General features: G+C 48.0%; 1 protein-coding gene across 1 annotated transcript in view; it reads left to right on the forward strand.

Annotated features, from left to right (window-relative positions):
- The window catches only part of LOC142905345 (3'-5' RNA helicase YTHDC2-like), a 56,512-nt gene continuing 31,799 nt past the window's right edge, over positions 1 to 24,713 (forward strand). Inside the window, exons 1-11 of the mRNA XM_076060084.1 lie at positions 1 to 89; positions 7,505 to 7,655; positions 8,378 to 8,580; positions 8,788 to 8,954; positions 10,918 to 11,023; positions 11,989 to 12,145; positions 12,667 to 12,774; positions 17,852 to 17,997; positions 18,348 to 18,483; positions 19,427 to 19,553; positions 20,516 to 20,581. Coding sequence (XP_075916199.1) covers positions 7,520 to 7,655; positions 8,378 to 8,580; positions 8,788 to 8,954; positions 10,918 to 11,023; positions 11,989 to 12,145; positions 12,667 to 12,774; positions 17,852 to 17,997; positions 18,348 to 18,483; positions 19,427 to 19,553; positions 20,516 to 20,581 — 1,352 coding nt within the window. The 5' untranslated portion in view covers positions 1 to 89; positions 7,505 to 7,519. The remainder of the gene's footprint in view (positions 90 to 7,504; positions 7,656 to 8,377; positions 8,581 to 8,787; positions 8,955 to 10,917; positions 11,024 to 11,988; positions 12,146 to 12,666; positions 12,775 to 17,851; positions 17,998 to 18,347; positions 18,484 to 19,426; positions 19,554 to 20,515; positions 20,582 to 24,713) is intronic.

Raw genomic sequence — 24,713 nt, forward strand, 5'->3', positions numbered from 1 at the left:
GCCCGTCAGCGTCACGATTTTGGTTCCACTTCACTTTGTAAGATCTCGGCTGGCCTTGGGAGTTTGCGGCTGAGGGAGTTTGCGACTGAGTGAGTTTTTTTTTAAACTTCCATCTTAATCCACCCGCACTTTTAAACATTTAAAACAAACAAAATACAAAATGTACCGACCGAGATTAATCGATTAACCCCTCGTTTTAAAAAGCGATCGAAACTAAAAAAAGCCGGCTTCGGGGCCTGCAAGTCTGGGGGCCTTTAGCCGATTTCTTCCCTTCAATCGATCGAATGATCGATCGATCGAACTCGTGGTGGTGGTGGTGTTTAACGTCGTTCGCGTGGACATCGTGAAACAACACGCCACGTGAACACAAAGACAAAGATCCCCCGTGTAGCCTTAGCAGGCTGTAGGGGGCAAGTGGTGTTAGTGACCCCCTTCACATTCTAAAGATAAACACGTGTACACACAGTGTACACACAGTGTACACACACAGTGTACACACACGTGTGTACACACACTCAGTGTACACACACTCAGTGTACACACACACACACGTGTATACACACACGTGTACACACACAGTGTACACACACACAGTGTACACACACACACACGTGTACACACACAGTGTACACACACACAGTGTACACACACACACAGTGTACACACACACACACACACGTGTACACACACACGTGTACACACACACACAGTGTACACACAGTGTACACACACACACGTGTACACACACACACGTGTACACACACACACAGTGTACACACACACAGTGTACACACACACACGTGTACACACAGTGTACACACACACAGTGTACACACACACACATGTAGCAAGAACAACAACAATAACAACAACACTTATTTGCCCTCTGCTCGTCTCGTTGTGATCGTGCATGTGTCCGATTTGCTTGTGTTCACCGCCTTTGTATTCCTCAACTGTGTTGCTTAATTTTATTTTACGGGAAGCATATTAAGATATATTCTTAGTTCTTTCGGTAAAGTCACGTTGAAGGGAAGCAATAAAATATATATAAAACAATAAAAATAATATGAATTACTGCAGTCACGAAAGCTTTAAATCTAAATTTAAGCATATTAAGAGTTTACATTTTAACGTAAAGTAACAAGAAAATGTTGACACTCGTGAGAACTTTCAACGAGAAATGTGTCTCTGGGGAAGGATTCCAGAGGCACGCGTTGACCAACGAAGGCGGACAAGTGGGGAGGAGAGATAATCTTTTTGACTTTGTGAAGATATTAACATCACGTTTGTTATCATGTTGCAAGTGTGTTAACCGTTCATTTATTTGGGTTGATAGTATTTCATTAAAAAGCATACTTAATTTTTTTTTGCTGTGAATCACATTTTAAATATATGTATACACAATGTTGGGCACGTTATTGTTAGAATGTTTAATAATTGCACCACACAGTGGAATTAAAACCTTTAATTTGTCAGTACGTAAAAAAATATTTGTTACAAGTTTAAACGGAATGCATTTAAGAAAAACACACGAATGTAGTTTGCTTGGAAATAATTAATGAATATTGATATATTTTTTATTTAAAGCTTTCGTGACTGCAGGGATTCATATTGTTGGTAATTCGGTAAAGTCACCTGCACGTAGAAGGGAAACAATAAAATAATAAAAATATAAAACAATAAAATTATTGTAAAACAATAAAGTTATTATTCTTGGTTCTTTCGGTAAAGTCACCACCACGTAGAAGGGAAACAATAAAATAATAAAAATATAAAACAATAAAATTATTGTAAAACAATAAAATTATTATTCTTGGTTCTTTCGGTAAAGTCACCACCACGTAGAAGGGAAACAATAAAATAATAAAAATAATAAAACAATAAAATTATTGTAAAACAAAATTATTATTCTTGGTTCTTTCGGTAAAGTCACCACCACGTAGAAGGGAAACAATAAAATAATAAAAAATATAAAACAATAAAATTATTGTAAAACAATACAATTATTTTTCTTGGTTCTTTTTGCAAAGTCACCTGCACGTAGAAGGGAACCAATAAAATAATACAAAATATAAAACAATAAAATTATTGTAAAACAATAAAATTATTATTCTTGGTTCTTTTTGTAAAGTCACCTGCACGTAGAAGGGAACCAATAAAATAATACAAAATATAAAACAATAAAATTCTCACGACGTTTCGACCGCAACACAAGCAATCATCATCAGATGATTTTATTGTTATTGTGTTATATTTTTATTATTTCATTGTTTCCCTTCTAACGTGGTGGTGACTTTACCAAAAGAACCAAGAATATGAATCCCTGCAGTCACGGAAGCTTTAAATCAAAATTCGTTCTTTTTTTTCTATTAAAAGCGACAGCCCCGTAATGTGTTAACATTTTTGTTGAAGCCCTCTATTGTATATTGTGTGCCGTTGTATTGATATGGGCAAGGATAACTTAGGCGACTATCTCTGCGAGTCTCGGTGAAATCCCCTAACCCCCTTCATCTCGTGAAACGTCGTGGGAATTGTATCGCGTGATTTTATTATTTTATTCTCATTCTCTCACGTGGTGGTGGTGACTTTACCGAGAGAAGCAAAGAAGACGAATCCTGTATCATTATCACTTAGGGGCCGCCCATAAATGACGTCACGCACCTATGGAGGGCGTCAGACGTTTGTGACGATGTGTGACGTAGGGGGGGAGGAGGGGTTGAGAAATGTGACGTCACATCAAAATGCGCAACTTTAAATATCTATATTCTTAGCTCTTTCGGTAAAGTCACGTTGAAGGGAAACAATAAAATAATAAAAATATATAAAACAATAAAAATTCTCACGACGTTTCGACCATAACACAAACGGTCGTCATCAGGCGTTATGGTCGAAACGTCGTGAGAATTTTTATTGTTTTATATATATTGTTATTTTATTGTTTCCCTTCAACGTGACTTTACCGAAAGAGCTAAGAATATGAATTACTGCAGTCACGAAAGCTTTAAATCAAAATTTAAATATCTACTTAATTAAATAGAATTGTTATAACGGCACTAATTTTGAATAATTTTCATTATTAACTATTTGATGTTTTAAATTTACTAAGGTCACCTTTTATTTATTCCATGAAGGAGCATTTCGCTTCTCCGTGGGAGAATGGTGATGCATACATTTAGTAAAAAACATTTTGAATGATTGTTATTAAACATTTTGATTTTAATGATTCTACCAGGGCTTTTCATTCTGTGGAATGAATATGTAATTGATATTATTGTACTCTCCATTTTGCTTCGTTCTACTGCAAAGTTTCAAGTATTTTTTTAATAGAATTACTTTTAATATTTTATAATTCTACAAATGTTTTCTCCTACAACATCAGAGTGCAGCGCCACATTAAATACGCACTACAATGACAATAGTGTAAAGCGATTTGAAGCGTGTTTCATTTTAAAATGGAAATATGGTTTGGGGGGTGTGGGGGGCAGAACTTTGTGACGTCATATTTCAGGGGCGTCTGACTTTGTGACGCTGTGTGACGAGGGGGGCAGGGGGGGGGGTCAAAAATCGGCCAAACTCGTGTGACGTCATTTATGGACGGCCCCTTATGGGAACATTGCTTTTGACATACACGATTTTGAGATAGGCGTGCTTTTCGCGTATGCCAAGGAGTGCCTGTGGGGAGCGGTTAGTGTAGCGGTTAGTGCGCCGAGCTACAAACCTGGCGACCCGGGTTCGATTCCCACTCACGGCCAACACCAGTGACGATTGTCTGAACTGCTCCCGGGCCTCCCCTAGGTCGACTCAGCCTCAAATGAGTACCTGGTGCGATGCGGAAACATTGCCACGAAGGAGACAAAGGGTGGCCGGGCGTGGTGTTGGCCACCCACCCCCCTTGTTTGCTGTGCCGGCCTTCATAGGTGCTTCCCTAACAGCACTTGCCCCGACAGTCTGTTACAGGCTACACGGGGAGGGGGTCTTTGTAATGCAGGGGTCGGGAACCTTTTTGACTAAGAGAGCCATGAAAGCAAAAAATTTGGAAATTTATTTCAGTGAGAGCCATATAATATATTTTAAAAGTGAATTCAACTAAATGTCAGTATAATAAGCCTCTGAATTTATTCTTTTAAATAATGTTGTTATAACACTCACCATTAATGCGACTTCTGGTGCTGCATGGATTTGCTGATGTCTTTGTAGTCGGGTTGGTACTTGGTGAGGTTAAGCTTCATGCAAGCGTTGAGGCTTTCATCCGTTAAACGTGATCGTAGGTTGGACTTGATGTTTTTAAGATGTGAGAATGACTGCTCACATGCATACGTAGATCCAAACATGGTCAATACAGCAATACTCACACGCTGCAGTGTGTGGTATGTGACAGGAAGCGCGTTCCAAGTTTTGAGAATCAGCTGGTCTTCGGGTTGGAGTTTTTTCATTTCTGTCCACATGTGCTTGCTCGCTAACTCCGTTTTCTGTCGTGTGATTCTTTCCAAATCTTCATTCAGTGACTTGAACTTATTCACCCACATGTCTGAGGCCTTCAGGTCAGCCACTTCTGCTTCAAAATCTCTGACGGAGACACCAGGGATGTAATTCAGGTCGGCTGTGTTCAGTGAACACTCGTTTGGATGGGTGATGAACTTAAAAAGACGAGTGTGCTCACGAAATTCTCCAAAGCGTGCTTTGAAGGACTGTAGGAGACTGGACGTGCAGCCAGCTAGCTGGTGGAGATCAAGGTTTTGAATGGGCTCACTTGCTGTGCATGCATCTTTAAATTGGCTCAGTTTTTCAAAATGTAGTAAACGACCTGTTTCAAGATCCGTGATGAAAAGCTCCAGCTTGTTTTCAAAAGCAAATACAGCTTGTTGAAGGGATAACACTGTATTTCCAATGCCTTGCATTTTCACGTTGAGCTGGTTCAGATGTTCAGTCAGATCTACGAGATAGTAAAACTTGAGGAGCCACTCGGTGTCGGCTAGCTCAGGATGCCCGACGCCTTTCATTTCAAGGAAAGTCCGGATTTCGTTCAGGCAAGCCGCAAAACGGCTAAGCACCTTCCCTCTTGACAACCAACGCACATTGCTGTGCAAAAGCAGACCAGGATAGTTATTTACAACTTCATCCAGCAGTGTTTTAAACTGGCGATCATTTAAGGCTCGGGCAACAATAAAGTTGATCACACGAATGACCAGCGACATCACTTCGCCAAACTGCCTGTCACACATCTGAGCACAAAGTGCCTCCTGGTGTATAATGCAATGGAAACTTAGGATGGGTCTATTTTCATGTTCACGGAGAAGCGCCACAAATCCTTTGTTTTTCCCCACCATACACGGAGCACTATCAGTACACACTGAGAGAAGTTTATCCATAGGTAGACTTTTTTCTTGAGCAAACTCCATGAATTGAATAAATCCTCACCTCTTGTGGACCCTTTTAATGGCAGAACAGCAAGACTTTCTTCGCGCAGTGTGTCACCAACAGCATATCTTGCAATCACGCTGAACTGCGACAAATGGCTCACGTCTGTTGACTCATCCAAAGCCAGAGAAAAGAACGGCGCTGCATTTATGTCCTTCACTTGCGTTTCCTCCACTTTGTTTGCCATCACGATGGTACGATCATGAACAGTTCTTGCCGACAGAGGCATGTCTTGTATCCGTTTGATTATCTTGTCTTTGTTCGGAAGATCATCAAAAAGTTCATTGGCTACATCCAGCATGAACGTTTTAGCATACTCGCCATCTGTGAATGGTTTTCCGTTCCTCACTATTGCTAAAGAACCAGCAAAGCTAGCCGAATTATAGTCACCTTGCCGGGTCCATACGCGGAGTTGCTGCTGGCTAGCTTGCACCCTGCTCAGAAGCTCTTGGCACGCTTTCTTTCTGCTGTCTCCCGCAGGGTATTTTGATGCAAAGGTAGCGTGGCGCGTGTCGAAGTGCCGCTTTACATTCGACCGTTTCAACGATGTAATTTTGTCATTGCAAATTAGACACACCGCAGAACCCGCTCTCTCCACAAAGGCGAATTCTTCGGTCCATTCGTCCTGAAATGTACGATACTCGTCGTCTTTTTTTCTTTTCGCCATCTTCTTCGTCGAAGGGTTAGCTTTGAGCTAATGACCGAGCAGACGCAGTCTCAGACTGATTCAAAAGGGGGCGTTTACCTGTTTTACCCAGCAACGGCAAACGTAGGCCAGTATCATCCAATTAAAATAATGGACAATTGCTCCTGCAGCCCTGAACAGGACATGCGCAGTGGAAAATCGATGGATGGATTAAAACAAGTGAGAATATTTTGTTTTATCTGCGAGCCATATGCAATCATCAAAAGAGCCACATCTGGCTCGCGAGCCATAGGTTCCCGACCCCTGTTGTAATGGAACAAATTCTGAATTAAACTCTAAGAGACAGGGACAGGAGCGTGTGTATGTTGAGCGTCTTTCGCACCGTACGTAGCCAAACCGTGCTGACCAGAGGCGTGGGGGAAGGGCAACGAACTTCAACGCAAAATCAGCTTCAAAGAAGTTTGTTTTCGGCATAGAGAAAGCACATTGATTAGAGAACGTACGAAAAGGTAAGAGACACATTGTCAAGAGAGAGGCGAGCGGGATTGTGCAGGGCGTTGGCGTTCTAAGGCACGGCCAAGGGCAGTGTCAGAGAATGTAAGTGTGTGGGCACGTCTAGTAGAACCTCTTTTGCACTGCACGTAGCCACCCGTGCTAATCGGGACAGCGGCCCAGCCAAGAGGAGAAAACGTGCCTGAGACCATCCCACTGCCGAGTTGGGAGCGATGAAAATCGGCTCATTCATTGGTTACGTTTTTTTGAAGCCAGCTGGCCAGGCGTTAGGGCAAAACGGAGCCCAACCTTTCACCCAGGCAACTGGCGAGCACGGACTAAGCTTGTGATTCGCATGCACTAACCTACGTACCCGCTCACCTACCCACCCAACCTATACAAGACAAAGATCCCCCGTGTAGTCTTAACAGGCTGTTGGAGGAGGTGCCGTTAGCGAGCACCTATGAGGGCCGGCACGGGTGGGTGGCCGGCACCACGCCTGATCGCCTTCGTCTCCCGAGTGGCGATGTTTACATACTGCATTCGGTAATCATTTGAGGCTGAGTCGACCTAGGAGAGGCATATAATCGGTTCAGATAATTGTCACTGGTGTTGGCCGTCAGCGGGAATCGGGTTCGTAGCGCAGCAGCGTGCTAACCGCTACAGTACCGCTCCCCATATCTACCTGTGCACCTCCCTGCCCACATGCATGTCCACCTACATGCCTACCTACCTGCCTGCCTGCCTCGTCACGCACTCGCAAACCCACTCATATACTTGCCCACCTACACGCCTACCCGTGCGCCTGCATGCACACCTATCCGTCTACCCGCTCGCCCACCCACCCACCCACACACCCACACGCCCACACACCCACCCACCCACCTAACCCGCCCGCCCACCGGTAAATTAACGCTGCCCCCCACGTTCCTCGCTGCGTTTCGGTAGCAAGGGGGGGGGCCGATGCAGCGCCTCACCGTGCGCAAGAAGGAGACAGCGGAGGTGGCGGGCGCCGAGATGTCATTTGCGCTGTCGCAACGGGCGCGCCACGCCGCCCGTGTGCTTCTGCAGCGCTTCCCCGACACTGGCTCTGACCCAGGTTCGTTCCCGCTTTGGAGTTGCCGGCGACGTTTTTTTTTTCCGTGGTGCTCCATTGGTGCCCTCTATCAACTAATCTATTCAGGCATTATTTTACCGGGTAAGGCTGCGCTGAGCTGCGTAGCCATTTATCAGCAGCGACCTGGCCACAAAATGATTGCTCGAATGAAGTGGCTTATCACGTGGACGTTCGCAGCAGCCAAATACGCTCAACGCACGTCGATTCGAGAGAGACACCGCAAACTCCAAATATACAGCAGCAGATGTCGTGGTTGGGATCGAACCCACGACCTCCTGTATACCAGGCGAGGGAGTTAACATCTCCTAGCCACCATGATGATGATGAGAGAGAGAGACACAGACTCCAAATATACAGCAGCAGATATCGGGGTTGGGATCGAACCCACGACCTCCTGTATACCAGGCGAGGGAGTTAACATCTAGCCACCATGATGATGACGAGGGAGAGAGACACAGACTCCAAATATACAGCAGATGTCGGGGTTGGGATCGAACCCACGACATCCTGTATACCAGGCGAGGGAGTTAACATCTAGCCACCATGATGATGATGAGGGAGAGAGACACAGACTCCAAATATACAGCAGCATATGTCGGGGTTGGGATCGAACCCACGACCTCCTGTACACCAGGCGAGGGAGTCAACATCTAGCCACCGTGGCACCCGTGACGCTGATGCAATTCGACGCGTGTCACTCACAGGGGCGAGACGCGAGGCGAGCAGGCCGAGCGGACGGCTCAACGACGGGATCGCTCAGGTCCCGCCACCGCGGGGGCGATCGGAGCTGGAGGCGTTCCGCCAGACCCTCCCCGTGGCCGCGTTCCGGGAGCAGTTGCTGGGCACCATCGCCAAGTCCAACATCCTGCTGGTGCTGGGCGAGACCGGCTCCGGCAAAACCACGCAGGTGCTCGCAGCACAGTCCTAGAACTCGGCGCTCCTTCATTCAGCATGTCGGGCTCATTTCCCCAGGACCACCACCACGACGAGCGGGGTGAACGTGGATTATTATTTTATTTTTTACCCCCGAATTGCGATCTTGAGGACTGCCTCCGATCACCGCTTAACACTCGGCGCGCGCCGCCGCCCGTGTCGTCCCCCACCCCCCCGGCAGATCCCTCAGTACATCCTGGACGAGGGCAGCCGCCTGGGGTCGCCGTGCCGCGTGATTTGCGCGCAGCCGCGCCGAATCTCTGCCGTCGCCGCGGCCGAGAGGGTGGCGGAGGAGCGAGGGGAGGGCGTCGGCCAGACCGTCGGCTACCAGATCCGGTTGGAGAGCAAGTGCGTGTACGCGTGTTGGCGCTTCCGTTGTGCGCGCGTGCGCGTGTGTGTGTGTTCTGTTGTTTTTGTTGTTGTTGTTGTGTTTTCCCTCTGGGCCGTGTGCTATTGTAATTTTTCTCGTCGTTTCATTCCAACTGTGCTAGTCGCGCCCCCACGATTAGCGCGGTCGGCTGCGTACGGTGTGAAAGACGTTCAACGTACACACGCGCACATGCACACATACGTTTGTTATTGTGTACTTTTACCGCTGTGTCCTGTCGTGTTTCTCCCTGCCCTGCGCCGTGTCCTTTCGTTGAGTTGTGTGATTTTTAGGGTTGTGTTCGGTTTGCGTTTCTCCGTCCTGTCTGAGCTCTGCAGTGACACAACTCTACGAAAACCGAGCCGGTGCAACAATATTTACGGCACATTTATTTTTGGTTAGGCAACGAAGAAATTATCTTGACAAAAACAGCTGTCGTGAAATCCTTCCTCTGCACGATGCAAGCCAAACAACAATTTGCCATGGGTATGGGTGGGGGTGCAGAACAATTGTCACAAGGAAATTTAGCATATCGCTTTATAGGCATTGTATACGATTGCTGAATTTGTGTTGATGGAATTGTTCTTCAACTCAACTGTCGGTGGTGAGCTGAAACAATCTTGTTGGGCGCACAGTGAAACACTTTTACCACCATGTGGTAATTTAATTGGTTTGGCTGTGTCGGCTGGTGGGGGGAGGACTTCACACACGTTGGACCATTGAGCACGGTTGGCTACGTACGGTGGTGCGAAAGAAGTTCAACTTGCATACCTACGTTAAATTTACGAATCGTAATATTGACTGACAACCTAGATGTTAGGTTAACAGGAAAACACCATGTATGTATTTGAGATCCCTTATACCTCAGCTTATCACTCAGCTATTTCAATGCTAAATTCTATGCTAATTCCTTTGTCAAGGGGTGCCTCTGCGGATGTGTATACTTTAACTTAGCTATTTCAATGAGCCATTTCAATGCTAAATTCTATGCTAATTCCTTTGTCAAGGGGTGCCTCTGCGGATGTGTATACTTTAACTTAGCTATTTCAATGAGCCATTTCAATGCTAAATTATATGCTAATTCCTTTGTCAAGGGGTGCCTCTGCGGATGTGTATACTTTAACTTAGCTATTTCAATGAGCCATTTCAATGCTAAATTATATGCTAATTCCTTTGTCAAGGGGTACCTCTGCGGATGTGTATACTTTAACTTAGCTATTTCAATGAGCCATTTCAATGCTAAATTCTATGCTAATTCCTTTGTCAAGGGGTGCCTCTGCGGATGTGTACACTTTAACTTAGCTATTTCAATGAGCCATTTCAATGCTAAATTCTATGCTAATTCCTTTGTCAAGGGGTGCCTCTAGCGGATGTGTATACTTTAACTTAGCTATTTCAATGAGCTATTTCAATGCTAAATTCTATGCTAATTCCTTTGTCAAGGGGTACCTCTGCAGATGTGTATACTTTAACTTAGCTATTTCAATGAGCCATTTCAATGCTAAATTATATGATAATTCCTTTGTCAAGGCGCTTAGTGTTTTTCTTCTCACACAGCTTAAAGGTCGTGATCTGAGCGTGGCTTTTTTCACTCCAGCGCTGTCCTACCAGACAGTCTCGTCCCTTCACCTGATGAAGGCCGCTTGTGTTGTGGCCGAAACGTCGTGATTTTTGTTATTTTATTTTTTACCTACGTGGTGACTTTACCCAATAGAACCAAAGAGTATCCCTCATTAAAGGTCGTGATCTCAGCGTGGCTTCTCTCACTCCAGCGCTGTCCTCCAGACAGTCTCGTCCCTTCACCTGATGAAGGCCGCTTGTGTTGTGGCCGAAACGTCGTGATTTTTGTTATTTTATTTTTAACCTGCTACGTGGTGACTTTACCCAATAGAACCAAAGAGTATCCCTCATACCGTCGCGTTCCGCACGCGGCGTTGCGCGCAGGGTCTCGCCAAAGACGCTCCTCACGTTCTGCACCAACGACGTGCTGCTGAGGACCCTCATGGCCGGAGACAGCGCCACGTCTACCGTCGTGACGCACATCATCGTGGTACGTGCCGAGCTACAGTCGATCCACCACACACCGGTGTTCAAAAGTTTTCTTTTCAGTCTAATCTAGATTTGAAGTTTTCGTGACTGCAGGGGTCCACGCCCCTGGGTTCTCTCGGTAAAGTCACCGTGGTAGGTAGAAAATGAAATGAATTAAATCACGGCGTTTCGGGCGCGCGCACACGCAAGCGTCAGTCAGCAGGTGGGACAACCACAGCAAGAAAGAATTGCTGAAGTGGGCAAAAGGGCTGCTGCTGCTGTCACAAGAGGCTATCGAGGCCTGTAGATGTGGTTGTCCCACCTGCTGACGGACCCTTGTGTGTGCGCTCGCTCGAAACGTCGTGATTTTAATTTATTTTATTTTATTCGGTCTAACCCAAGATGTGGCCAGTTCCGGTTTCTGAGTTTTTGTTCGGTTTTAGTGTCTCAATCATTGGATTGACAACGGACTGTATGTACATGGTGAAGTTTAATTATTGTTATGAAGCTGGTGCTGATGCTGTTGCTACTGGTTGGTTAAAGGTGATGATGGTGGTGATGCTGGTAGTGTTGTTGCTGCTGCTAAGGGTGGTGGTTATTGATGGTTCTGCTGGTGGTGGTGATGGTTAAGGGTGGTGATGATGGTAGTGATAATTGTGGTGGTGGTGGTGATTAGGGGTGGTGATGATGATGGTGGTAGTGCTGGTGTTGGTTCTGGTGGTGGTATTGGTGGTGGTTCTTAAAGAGTGGTGCTTGCCACCCACCCCCTTGTGTACCGTGCCTGCCTTCATAGGAGCTACTCGCTTACAGCACTTGCCCCAACGAGTCTGTTAAGGCTATACGGGGGATCTTTGTCTTGTCAGTTGGTCATGATAGATTTTTGTTAACTGGTGGTGGCGAAATTGACAATGGTGATGATGGCGGTGGTGGTGGTTACATTGACGATGATGATGATGATGGCAGCGTTGGCGGTGATGTATCCACTAGGACGAGATCCATGAACGCGACCGCTTCTGCGACATCCTGCTCATCAAGCTGCGCGACATTCTGGAGCGGCAGTGCAACCTCCGCGTCGTGCTGATGAGCGCCCCCCTCAACGTCTCACTCTTTTCAGAGTACTTCGGCGGCTGCCCCGTCGTCAGACGTGAGAGACGGCTAAATCCATCCGTCGGTTGAACACGTAGCGGTAGGCTTTCGCGACCAATATTATCGATAATGTATTAGAGGTTTTTTTGGGTTTGATCGCGTCAATGTAAATGTGTTGTTAAACCCGAGGGCCAATTTGTAAGATTTTGTCACGTAAAACAAAATATCGTTACTAGCACGGCGCACCGTTGTGTTGGAGGAGTAAACCCACAACATTTACCATTGGAGTGCGACATTTGCCGGTTGTAATTACCGAACGGTAAATGTTGTGGGTTTACTCCTCCAGCACACCGGTGTGTGCCGAATTAGCAACTCGTTGGCCACGTTTTGTTTACTTGACAAACCTCGCTAACCTGCTGCTGCGTCGGGTGGTGGCGGGTTTAACGACACAACATTTATATTCACTCGATCTAACCGTGCGTCGGCGGCGGCGGCGGCGGTGGCGGCGGCGGGCCAAACGCAACGGCGATGTTGGACGTGGCGGTGTGCACGCCATGTTGCCTCTCGTCCGTGGGCCAGTGCCTGGGAGGCTTTTCGAGGTGAAGCGGTTCTTTCTGGAGGACATCCTGCCCACCACTGGTTACAAGTCTAAGGAGATGGAGAGACGCCAGAAGGAGAAAGATCAACGTACGTACAGCCGGCAAAAACCACCCCCCCCCACCACCCGCCCGCCCCCCGCATTGCTTGAGAGAGCCTCCCATTGTGTTGAGGCGGCGATCTCCAACTGTATCGGAATCAGGAGAATATTGATAGCGGTAGGAACCTCCTGGTTACACCACCAGCCCACACGGGGATTATTGTTGTTGTGTCCGTCCGTCGTGCATCCAAAAATGGGAGAGGTGGGGCTGGGTGGAGAGGGGAGGGTGGGGAGGGGCTGGGTAGGGAGGGAGGGGCTGGGTAGGGAGGGGAGGGTGGGGAGGGGCTGGGTGGGGAGGAAGGGGCTGGGTGGGGAGGGTGGGGAGGGTGGGGAGGGTGGGGCTGGGTGGGGAGGGGAGGGTGGGGCTGGGTGGGGAGGGGAGGGTGGGGAGGGGCTGGGTGGGGAGGGTGGGGCTGGGGGTGGGAGGGGTGGGGCCGGGGGGGCAGGGGCTGGTCACCCCGTGGTGCCCTTATAAAACTCAACGTTTAACCTACTCACGCCGGCTTGTGCCCGCCCTCACAGTCGGGCATATTTGCGGAATACACCACGGAGCCGCCGTTGACCCTGGTCGTTGACCAAGCAACCCAACGTTCCTACCGGCTCCCTCCGCAGGAGAATGTGTTTGTTCATATTGGAGGAATCCAATCAGCCAATGTCAACTGGGCTCTTCCGTCGCTCTTCTTCTTCATCATGATTGTGCAATCGCATCGCCACCGTAGCCGTGTTGTTATTATTAACACTGTGAATGTTGTCGTTATTGTTGTGTGTTGTTGTTGTTTTATAAACTGTCGTCCGTGTCGTTGTTATTATTATTAACACTGTGAATGTTGTCGTTATTGTTGTGTGTTGTTGTTGTTGTATAAACTGTCGTCCGTGTCGTTATTATTATTAACACTGTGAATGTTGTCGTTATTGTTGTGTGTTGTTGTTGTTTTATAAACTGTCGTCCGTGTCGTTATTATTATTAACACTGTGAATGTTGTCGTTATTGTTGTGTGTTGTTGTTTTATAAACTGTCGTCCGTGTTGTTATTATTATTAACACTGTGAATGTTGTCGTTATTGTTGTGTGTTGTTGTTTTATAAACTGTCGTCCGTGTTGTTATTATTATTAACACTGTGAATGTTATCGTTATTGTTGTGTGTTGTTGTTTTATAAACTGTCGTCCGTGTTGTTGTTATTATTATTAACACTGTGAATGTTGTCGTTATTGTTGTGTGTTGTTGTTGTTTTATAAACTGTCGTCCGTGTTGTTGTTATTATTATTAACACTGTGAATGTTGTCGTTATTGTTGTGTGTTGTTGTTTTATAAACTGTCGTCCGTGTTGTTGTTATTATTATTAACACTGTGAATGTTATCGTTATTGTTGTGTGTTGTTGTTGTTTTATAAACTGTCGTCCGTGTTGTTGTTATTATTATTAACACTGTGAATGTTGTCGTTATTGTTGTGTGTTGTTGTTTTATAAACTGTCGTCCGTGTTGTTATTATTATTAACACTGTGAATGTTGTCGTTATTGTTGTGTGTTGTTGTTGTTTTATAAACTGTCGTCCGTGTTGTTGTTATTATTATTAACACTGTGAATGTTGTCGTTATTGTTGTGTGTTGTTTTATAAACTGTCGTCCGTGTTGTTGTTGTTATTATTATTAACACTGTGAATGTTATCGTTATTGTTGTGTGTTGTTGTTTTATAAACTGTCGTCCGTGTTGTTGTTATTATTATTAACACTGTGAATGTTGTCATTATTGTTGTGTGTTGTTGTTTTATAAACTCGTCCGTGTTGTTATTATTATTAACACTGTGAATGTTGTCGTTATTGTTGTGTGTTGTTGTTGTTGTTTTATAAACTGTCGTCCGTGTTGTTATTATTATTAACACTGTGAATGTTGTCGTTATTGTTGTGTGTTGTTGTTTTATAAACTGTCGTCCGTGTTGTTGTTATTATTATTAACACTGTGAATGTTATCGTTATTGTTGTGTGTTGTTGTTTTATAAACTGTCGTCCGTGTTGTTATTATTATTAACACCGTGAATGTTATCGTTATTGTTGTGTGTTGTTGTTTTATAAACTGTCGTCCGTGTTGTCGTTATTATTATTAACACTGTGAATGTTGTCGTTATTGTTGTGTGTTGTTGTTTTATAAACTGTCGTCCGTGTTGTTATTATTATTATTAACACTGTGAATGTTGTCGTTATTGTTGTGTGTTGTTGTTTTATAAACTATCGTCCGTGTTGTCGTTATTATTATTAACACTGTGAATGTTGTCGTTATTGTTGTGTGTTGTTGTTTTATAAACTATCGTCCGTGTTGTCGTTATTATTATTAACACTGTGAATGTTGTCGTTATTGTTGTGTGTTGTTGTTTTATAAACTATCGTCCGTGTTGTTGTTATTATTATTAACACTGTGAATGTTGTCGTTATTGTTGTGTGTTGTTGTTTTATAAACTGTCGTCCGTGTCGTTATTATTATTAACACTGTGAATGTTATCGTTATTGTTGTGTGTTGTTGTTTTATAAACTGTCGTCCGTGTCGTTATTATTATTAACACCGTGAATGTTGTCGTTATTGTTGTGTGTTGTTGTTGTTGTTTTATAAACTGTCGTCCGTGTTGTCGTTATTATTATTAACACTGTGAATGTTATCGTTATTGTTGTGTGTTGTTGTTTTATAAACTGTCGTCCGTGTTGTTATTATTATTATTAACACCGTGAATGTTATCGTTATTGTTGTGTGTTGTTGTTTTATAAACTGTCGTCCGTGTCGTTATTATTATTATCACTGTGAATGTTATCGTTATTGTTGTGTGTTGTTGTTTTATAAACTGTCGTCCGTGTCGTTATTATTATTATTAACACCGTGAATGTTGTCGTTATTGTTGTGTGTTGTTGTTGTTTTATAAACTGTCGTCCGTGTTGTTGTTATTATTATTAACACTGTGAATGTTGTCGTTATTGTTGCGTGTTGTTGTTGTTGTTTTATAAACTGTCGTCCGTGTCGTTATCGCTAATGTCTGGTGGGGCCACGTGATGGCTTGTCAATTCCCACTGAAGTGTTGTGTTAGGCCATGTAACGATCTGGCCAAATCTGTGTCGTCAAGACCCCCTCCGCCACCCCGAAGCAGCCAAACTAATTAGACCGTCACGTGCTGCAACAGGCGCTTCACGATGTGTCTGTTGTCATTGTTTCAGTTGTCCCACCGGTGAGTTGAAGGACAATTCCCGTAGCCGGATTCAGCGATTTAGATACGCGGCGTTTCGCTTGAAGCTACGTCAGGCATTGCCGGGACGGTACCCAGGAATTCATATTCTTAGCTCTTTCGGTAAAGTCACGTTGAAGGGAAACAATAAAATAATAAAATATATATGACAATAAAAATTCCCACGACGTTACGACCGTAACACAGGAAGTCCGAATAATCGCATCACCTGACCGGGCTTCTTCATAGCTGCCATGACCTGTGAAGGTGTAGCGCCATGGATGGAACGGTACCTCGAACAATCAGGGGAGGGACTGCAGCACCAGCCCAAGAGCGGAGGGGCTGCTGGGGGCTCAGGATCCCCAGATAGTTGTCGTTGTTGTTGGCTTGCACCACATTGTGATTTTTTTGCACGCAGCGTTTTAATAAGTTTTTTTTGTGCGCGTGGAATATTTGCTTTGTTGAATTCCAGGATGTTTGTGTTGCGCGTCGTCGCTTTGGGATGTTCCGCGTTCAAATTTAGTTTGTTGCGGTTGCACCCGACTTAAGAGCCGCATGGCTCACAGGGCTATACCCAATACATGAAAATGAAAAATGAAAAAAATTAAAAAGGGCCGGGACGCTGTGCGGGCCGGTGGTGGGACTCTGGGCCAGTGGTGGGACTCTCAGCCGGTGGTGGGACTCTAGGACTGCCGGGGCCAAGGAAGCCAGAGTCTAGACCCGCACCTTGGCTGGGTCGGGTCAGGCGTAGCCTCCCCTAGGGTCATCATAGCCGGAGGAGCCGAGAGCGTAGCCAGTGTCAAGGCACGCTAGGAGTAGGCCGTGTCCCCTAGGCTGTAGCAGTGTATCAGGAGGACTGCTGGGAGTACCGTGTTGTCATAAAGAAGTTGCCTCTCCGAAGTGTCTCCGGAACCCACTACAAAGGCGTGTACACTGCTGTGTGTGTGTGTCTCTGCCTGCGTCTCTGTTTGTGTGTGACCCTCGTGGTGGGGAGCGGCGGTGCAGCGGTCAGCGCGACGCTGCGCTACGAACCCGGCGACCCGGGTTCGATTCCCGCTCGCGGTGATTATCTGAACCGGTCCCGGGCCTCCCCTAGGTCGACTCAGCCTCAAATGAGTACCCTGGTGCGGTGTTTAGTAAACATCGCCGCTGGGGAGACAAAGGCGGTCGGGCGTGGTGCTGGCCACCCACCCCCTCGTGTACCGTTGCCGACCTTCATAGGTGCTGCTCGCTAACAGCACTTGCCCCTACAGTCTGCTAAGGCTACACGGGGGATCTGTGACCTTTGACCCTCGTAGCCAATATCAGTGGCGGTTATCCGAACCAGTCCTGCACCTGCCACAGGACCAGTCTTGCACGGTGGGCGCCACTGTGGCTAGGAGATGTTAGCTACCTCGCCTGGTATAGAGGAGGTTGTGGGTTCGATTCTGACCATAACACCTTTATATTTGGAGTTTACATTTTCTCTCTCTCTGTGCTCGTGTGGATTTTTCTCCGGGTCCTCTGGTTTTTACTCTCCGCATTTGTAATCAACGTGCATTTAGAGTGTTTAGCTGCCGCTATAAATGTCCACTTGGTGACAAGCCGCTTGCTTGAGCTGTCATTTTTATGTGGCCAGGTCTTTTTTGAAAAAGCTACGTAGCTCAATGGGCCTTACCTGGTAAAAAAAAAAAAGTTTTTCCTTGTTATTTCGGTCGACTCAGCCTTAAAATGAGCACATGGTGCAGCATATAGACAACCACCACCTTCTCTTGCGCCGTGCCAGCCTTCACATGCGCTCGCGAACAGCACTTGCCCCAACAGTCTGTTGAGGCTTTATACCGGGGGGGTGGGGGGTGGATCTCTGTGTCTGCGTGTGCGCAGTGGAGAGCCAGCAGAACAATCTGAGCGAACGGTACGAGGAGGAGACCGGACCGAGCGTGCCAGTGCGCGGTGCCAGCGTCGCACTCCTCACGGATCAAACCAAGATTCTCAACATCGAAGGGGGGGAGAGCGCCTTCGAACAGGAGGTATGTCGTGTGGAACGCTGGGGTGGGGGCGGGAGATGTTAACTACCTCGCCTGGTATACGGGCGAGGTAGGTGCTCGCTAATGGCGCTTGCCCCGACAGTCTGTTGCAGGATATGTGACGATTATCTGAACCGCTCCTGTTCCTCGCCTAGATCGACTTAGCCCTCAAATAAGTACCTGGTACGGTGCGCCAGCATCGCCGCTCGGGAGACAAAGGCGTGGTGGTGCTGGCCACCTGCCCCCTCGTGCGCCGTGCCAGCCTTCGTATCGGTGCCACTGGCGAACAGCGCTTGCCCCCAACAGTCTGTTTCGGCTACACGACGGGGATCTTTTGTCTCTTGCGCGGACAGGCGGAGCGCGACGGCTCCAAGCTGGAGCCGTGGCTCGTCAAGGAGATGGACGCGTGCATCACCAACATGTGGCTGCACAGGGACGAGGACGCATCCACGCAGCTGCTGCACCTGCTGATCAGCGAGCGCGTCAGCGGTGCGTGCCGGGGCCAGCGTGCCAATGGAACAGGGTGGCCTGGGAAATACCCTCCCTCCCTCCCCCCCACCCCCCACCCCTTCCTCCCCTCCCAACTTCTTCCCCCATTAAACCGGTAGCCCTTTCCTGAATCGGTTACCACCTCGGTGGCTAGGAGACGTTAACCACCTCGCCTGGTGTGCAGGAGGTCGTGGGTTTAATCCCGACCCTGACGCCTGTTGCTGCTGCTGTATATTTGGAGTTTGCGTGTCTCTCTCCCCGTGGTCACGTGGATTTTTCTCCGGGTCCTCCGGCTTTTCCCTCCACATTTGGAATCAACGTGTGTTCAGGGTACTTGGCTGCTATAAATTTCCACGTCGTGATAAGTCACTTTTACCGAGATGTCATTTGCGACCAGGTCGCTTCTGAAAAAGTGCTGTGCATATATTGTTCCGTGTTTTGAGAGTCAGGAATCGGTAAACCGTTTTTTTTTTTATCGGTGGAACGGTTTGCGACGGGTTGCGTCGATTGGCCCACGTGCGCTGTGGCCCCGGTCGAAGTTTGGCCTTGTTTCTTATTTAACAGATTAAGGTGCAGCCCCGCTATTGCTGGCTTGCTTGCTTGTGCCACTGTTCTTGAAAGAGCCTACACTGAAGAGGGCTCTAGGGGGCGGGGGTGTTGTTTGGACAGGCGGTGGTGAAGGTGAGCGGTTGGGGAGGCTGGGCAGGGGCGGGGGGGGCTGTGATTTAATAAACTTGCTTCATCGTTTAAAATGCCGAATTGGAAGGCCAGTACTGCCAACCATTACAGCTCGGAATGCTCCCTACGTGTGAGCGTCAGAATTCGAATGGTCGAATAAATTTGTTGCTGCACACCTGCCGCTGAAGCTGCTTCTGCTGCCCCTGCCACCGCCGCTGCCGCCGCCGCTGCCGATGATGATGATGATCGTCTCTCTCCTGGGCAGTCGACTACAGGCACAGCGAGAAGACCGCCACGCCGCTGATGGTGGCCGCCGGCCGCGGCCTCATTGACATCGTGGAGCTGCTGCTCCGGATGGGGGCCGACGTCAACTTGAAGGACTCCAACGGCATGTGAGGGCACACCTGCACCCCCATCCCCGCTTGATCGCAATCGGGCGTTGACACAGCCCCGGTGGAAGGTTGTAGCGGGTTCTCGGAGACGACTTGTGGAGGCAACGCGTTTGTTCAATAAACGCTTTAACAGCAACGGTCTCAGCCTTCGCTAAGGCTGCAGCCATTTTTACTCATCACCTAGGGAGGTGCAGCCTCTGGACGATCGCGAATTTACACCGGACTACAGCCCTCAGCTCCTCCGGCTACGAGTGACCTAGGGGAGGCTCCTCTGACCACTGGCCCACTCGGACACGACCCTTAACAAGGACGTCGGGCCGCGGGTTGCCAGAGTCTCACACCACTGGCCCACAGAGTCCCCGCCCTTACAAGGACAGCGGGGCTAGGGGGTCCCCAGGGTCCTGGCCAGCTGCTGGTCTTCTGGCTTCTGTCTTGGACTGGCCCCGGACACGTTGAGAGATCCCGGCTTTTATACACCTCCCCTGTGTGTCAGCCTCTGGCCACGCCTCCCTTCCAGAGAGTTCCAAGGGGGGGGGGGGAGGTCCCGGGGGATCCTAGAACACCCCACAGCCCCCTCCTGCTTATGGGCTGTTAATAACCGGGGTGGCCTGCCGGATGCGAATCGACAAACCTTCAGCAAGCGGCGAGCGGACCTAACCGCTCGGCCGCGTCTCCGCCGTTTGTTCCCCCGTCGCCCGACATCCGGCCTCGTGGTGCCTGACGCCCATCTCGTCGCGAGCAACATCCGCCTCTCCCCCTGGTTTAGTGGTTTTTGGGTCCGACAGACGGTCAAGCGCTGGTGCGGCCTCCCCTCCGCAAGATGCGCCGCCCCGTGCTCGTTTTCCCGGTTCGGCGCAATCGCCCGGTGTCGCCACGGTCGAGACGACCCCCACCCCATCCCCCCCCACCACCCCCGCCCCCCAAATGCCCTTGCCGTAGTTTCTTTTTTTTCATTTCCGCAGGAACACTTTCGACTGGGCGAAGAAATTCCATGAATCGGACGTGGTGGAGCTCCTGGAATCGTCTGCGTACGTTATCGGCGATGGCACCGCCTTATTCGGGCAACCGGTTTAATGTAATTCATTGTAGAAAACGGGGGCCTGGATTCGATGCCTGACTCGGGATACTTTGTCCGTGTTGTTGAGTTTGTGCGCTCCCTCTCCACGGCTGTCGTGGATTTCCCCTCCAGCTTCTTTGGTTTCCTCTCAAAGCTTAAAAGCAACAAAAAATTAACATACCTCGTCATTAGCATTGGTCACGCATCCCAGTGCTGAGAAATGTATCCTGCACGTTACTCAATTGGGGGGTGTCGCGCGTGACGGCAATATTTCTTCCGTTTATTTTTGAATGAAATAACTCGGCGGCATCTTCATGGAAAAATTGCCTTGAGACTCAGTGAGGATTTCCTGGGTACTTAACAGTCGCAAAAAGAGATCGTCATGTTTCAATCCACTGGAAGAATGCCTCTCAAATACGTCTCGTCTCTCACAACCTCACGATGCAACAATCTACCCCAGAGACAAGTCTTTCACAACCTCATGATGCAACAATCTAGCCCAGAGACAAGTCTCTCACAACCTCACGATGCAACATTCTACCCCTGAGACAAGTCTCTCACAACCTCACGATGCAACATTCTACCCCATAGACAAGTCTCTCACAACCTCACGATGCAACATTCTACCCCGCAGACAAGTCTCTCACAACCTCACGATGCAACAATCTAACCCCGGAGACAAGTCTCTCACAACCTCACGATGCAACATTCTACCCCAGAGACAAGTCTCTCACAACCTCACGATGCAACATTCTACCCCGGAGACAAGTCTCTCACAACCTCACGATGCAACAATCTACCCCAGAGACAAGTCTCTCACAACCTTATGATGCAACATTCTACCCGGGAGACAAGTCTCTCACAACCTCACGATGCAACATTATAACCCCTGAGACAAGTCTCTCACAACCTCACGATGCAACAATCTAGCCCGGAGACAAGTCTCTCACAGCCGCACGATGCAACATTCTACCCCAGAGACAAGTCTCTCACAACCTTACGATGCAACAATCTACCCCTGAGACAAGCCTCTCACAACCTCACGATGCAACAATCTACCCCAGAGACAAGTGTCTCACAACCTCACGATGCAACAATCTACCCCGGAGACAAGTCTCTCACAACCTCACGATGCAACAATCTACCCCAGAGACAAGTCTCTCACAACCTCACGATGCAACATTCTACCCCAGAGACAAGTCTCTCACAACCTCACGATGCAACAATCTACTCCAGAGACAAGTCTCTCACAACCTCACGATGCAACATTCTACCCCAGAGACAAGTCTCTCACAACCTCACGATGCAACAATCTGCCCCGGAGACAAGTCTCTCACAACCTCACGATGCAACATTCTACCCCTTAGACAAGTCTCTCACAACCTCACGATGCAACAATCTACCCCAGAGACAAGTCTCTCACAACCTCACGATGCAACAATCTACCCCGGAGACAAGTCTCTCACAACCTCACGATGCAACAATCTACCCCTGAGACAAGTCTCTCACAACCTCACGATGCAACAATCTACCCCAGAGACAAGTCTCTCACAACCTCACAATGCAACATTCTACCCCAGAGACAAGCCTCTCACAACCTCACGATGCAACATTCTACCCCGGACACAAGGCTCTCACAACCTCACGATGCAACATTCTACCCCAGAGACAAGTCTCTCACAACCTCACGATGCAACATTCTACCCCAGAGACAAGTCTCTCACAACCTCACGATGCAACATTCTACCCCAGAGACAAGTCTCTCAGAACCTCACGATGCAACATTCTACCCCAGAGACAAGTCTCTCACAACCTCACGATGCAACAATCTACCCTGAGGCAAGTCTCTCACAACCTCACGATGCAACAATCTACCCCAGAGACAAGTCTATCACAACCTCACGATGCAACAATCTACCCCAGAGACAAGCCTCTCAGAACCTCACGATGCAACATTCTACCCCAGAGACAAGTCTCTCACAACCTCACGATGCAACATTCTACCCCGGAGACAAGTCTCTCACAACCTCACGATGCAACAATCTACCCCAGAGACAAGTCTCTCACAACCTTATGATGCAACATTCTACCCGGGAGACAAGTCTCTCACAACCTCACGATGCAACATTATAACCCCTGAGACAAGTCTCTCACAACCTCACGATGCAACAATCTAGCCCGGAGACAAGTCTCTCACAGCCGCACGATGCAACATTCTACCCCAGAGACAAGTCTCTCACAACCTTACGATGCAACAATCTACCCCTGAGACAAGCCTCTCACAACCTCACGATGCAACAATCTACCCCAGAGACAAGTCTCTCACAACCTCACGATGCAACAATCTACCCCGGAGACAAGTCTCTCACAACCTCACGATGCAACAATCTACCCCAGAGACAAGTCTCTCAGAACCTCACGATGCAACAATCTACCCCAGAGACAAGTCTCTCACAACCTCACGATGCAACAATCTAACCCCATAGACAAGTCTCTCACAACCTCACGATGCAACAATCTGCCCCGGAGACAAGTCTCTCAGAACCTCACGATGCAACAATCTACCCCAGAGACAAGTCTCTCACAACCTCACGATGCAACAATCTACCCCAGAGACAAGTCTCTCACAACCTCACGATGCAACGATCTGCCCCGGAGACAAGTCTCTCACAACCTCACGATGCAACAATCTGCCCCGGAGACAAGTCTCTCAGAACCTCACGATGCAACAATCTACCCCTGAGACAAGTCTCTCACAACCTCACAATGCAACATTCTACCCCGAGGACAAGTCTCTCAGAACCTCACGATGCAACAATCTACCCCAGAGACAAGTCTCTCACAACCTCACGATGCAACAATCTAACCCCTGAGACAAGTCTCTCACAACCTCACGATGCAACAATCTGCCCCGGAGACAAGTCTCTCAGAACCTCACGATGCAACAATCTACCCCAGAGACAAGTCTCTCACAACCTCACGATGCAACATTCTACCCCTGAGACAAGTCTCTCACAACCTCACGATGCAACATTCTGCCCCAGAGACAAGTCTCTCACAACCTCACGATGCAACAATCTACCCCTGAGACAAGTCTCTCACAATCTCACGATGCAACAATCTACCCCAGAGACAAGTCTCTCACAACCTCACGATGCAACAATCTACCCCGGAGACAAGTCTCTCACAACCTCACGATGCAACAATCTAACCCCGGAGACAAGTCTCTCACAACTTCACGATGCAACAATCTACCCCTGAGACAAGTCTCTCACAACCTCACGATGCAACAATCTACCCCGGAGACAAGTCTCTCACAACCTCACGATGCAACAATCTAACCCCGGAGACAAGTCTCTCACAACCTCACGATGCAACAATCTACCCCGAGGACAAGTCTCTCACAACCTAACGATGCAACAATCTGCCCCGGAGACAAGTCTCTCAGAACCTCACGATGTAACAATCTACCCCAGAGACAAGTCTCTCACAACCTCACGATGCAACATTCTACCCCTGAGACAAGTCTCTCAGAACCTCACGATGCAACAATCTACCCCGGAGACAAGTCTCTCACAACCTCACGATGCAACATTCTACCCCAGAGACAAGTCTCTCACAACCTCACGATGCAACATTCTACCCCAGAGACAAGTCTCTCACAACCTCACGATGCAACATTCTACCCCTGAGACAACTCTCTTACAACCTCACGATGCAACAATCTAATCCCGGAGACAAGTCTCTCACAACCTCACGATGCAACAATCTAACCCCAGAGACAAGTCTCTCACAACCTCACGATGCAACATTCTACCCCAGAGACAAGTCTCTCACAACCTCACGATGCAACAATCTACCCCTGAGACAAGTCTCTCACAAGCTCACGATGCAACAATCTACCCCGGAGACAAGTCTCTCACAACCTCACGATGCAACAATCTACCCTGGAGACAAGTCTCTCACAACCTCACGATGCAACAATCTACCCCTGAGACAAGTCTCTCACAATCTCACGATGCAACAATCTACCCCAGAGACAAGTCTCTCACAACCTCACGATGCAACTATCTACCCCGGAGACAAGTCTCTCACAATCTCAC

This window comes from Petromyzon marinus, unplaced genomic scaffold (assembly GCF_048934315.1).
Source record: "Petromyzon marinus isolate PM22_M1 ecotype Great Lakes invasive population unplaced genomic scaffold, UKy_Petmar_22M1.pri1.0 PM_G_Scaffold_15, whole genome shotgun sequence".
NCBI classification, from domain to species: Eukaryota; Metazoa; Chordata; class Hyperoartia; order Petromyzontiformes; family Petromyzontidae; genus Petromyzon; species Petromyzon marinus.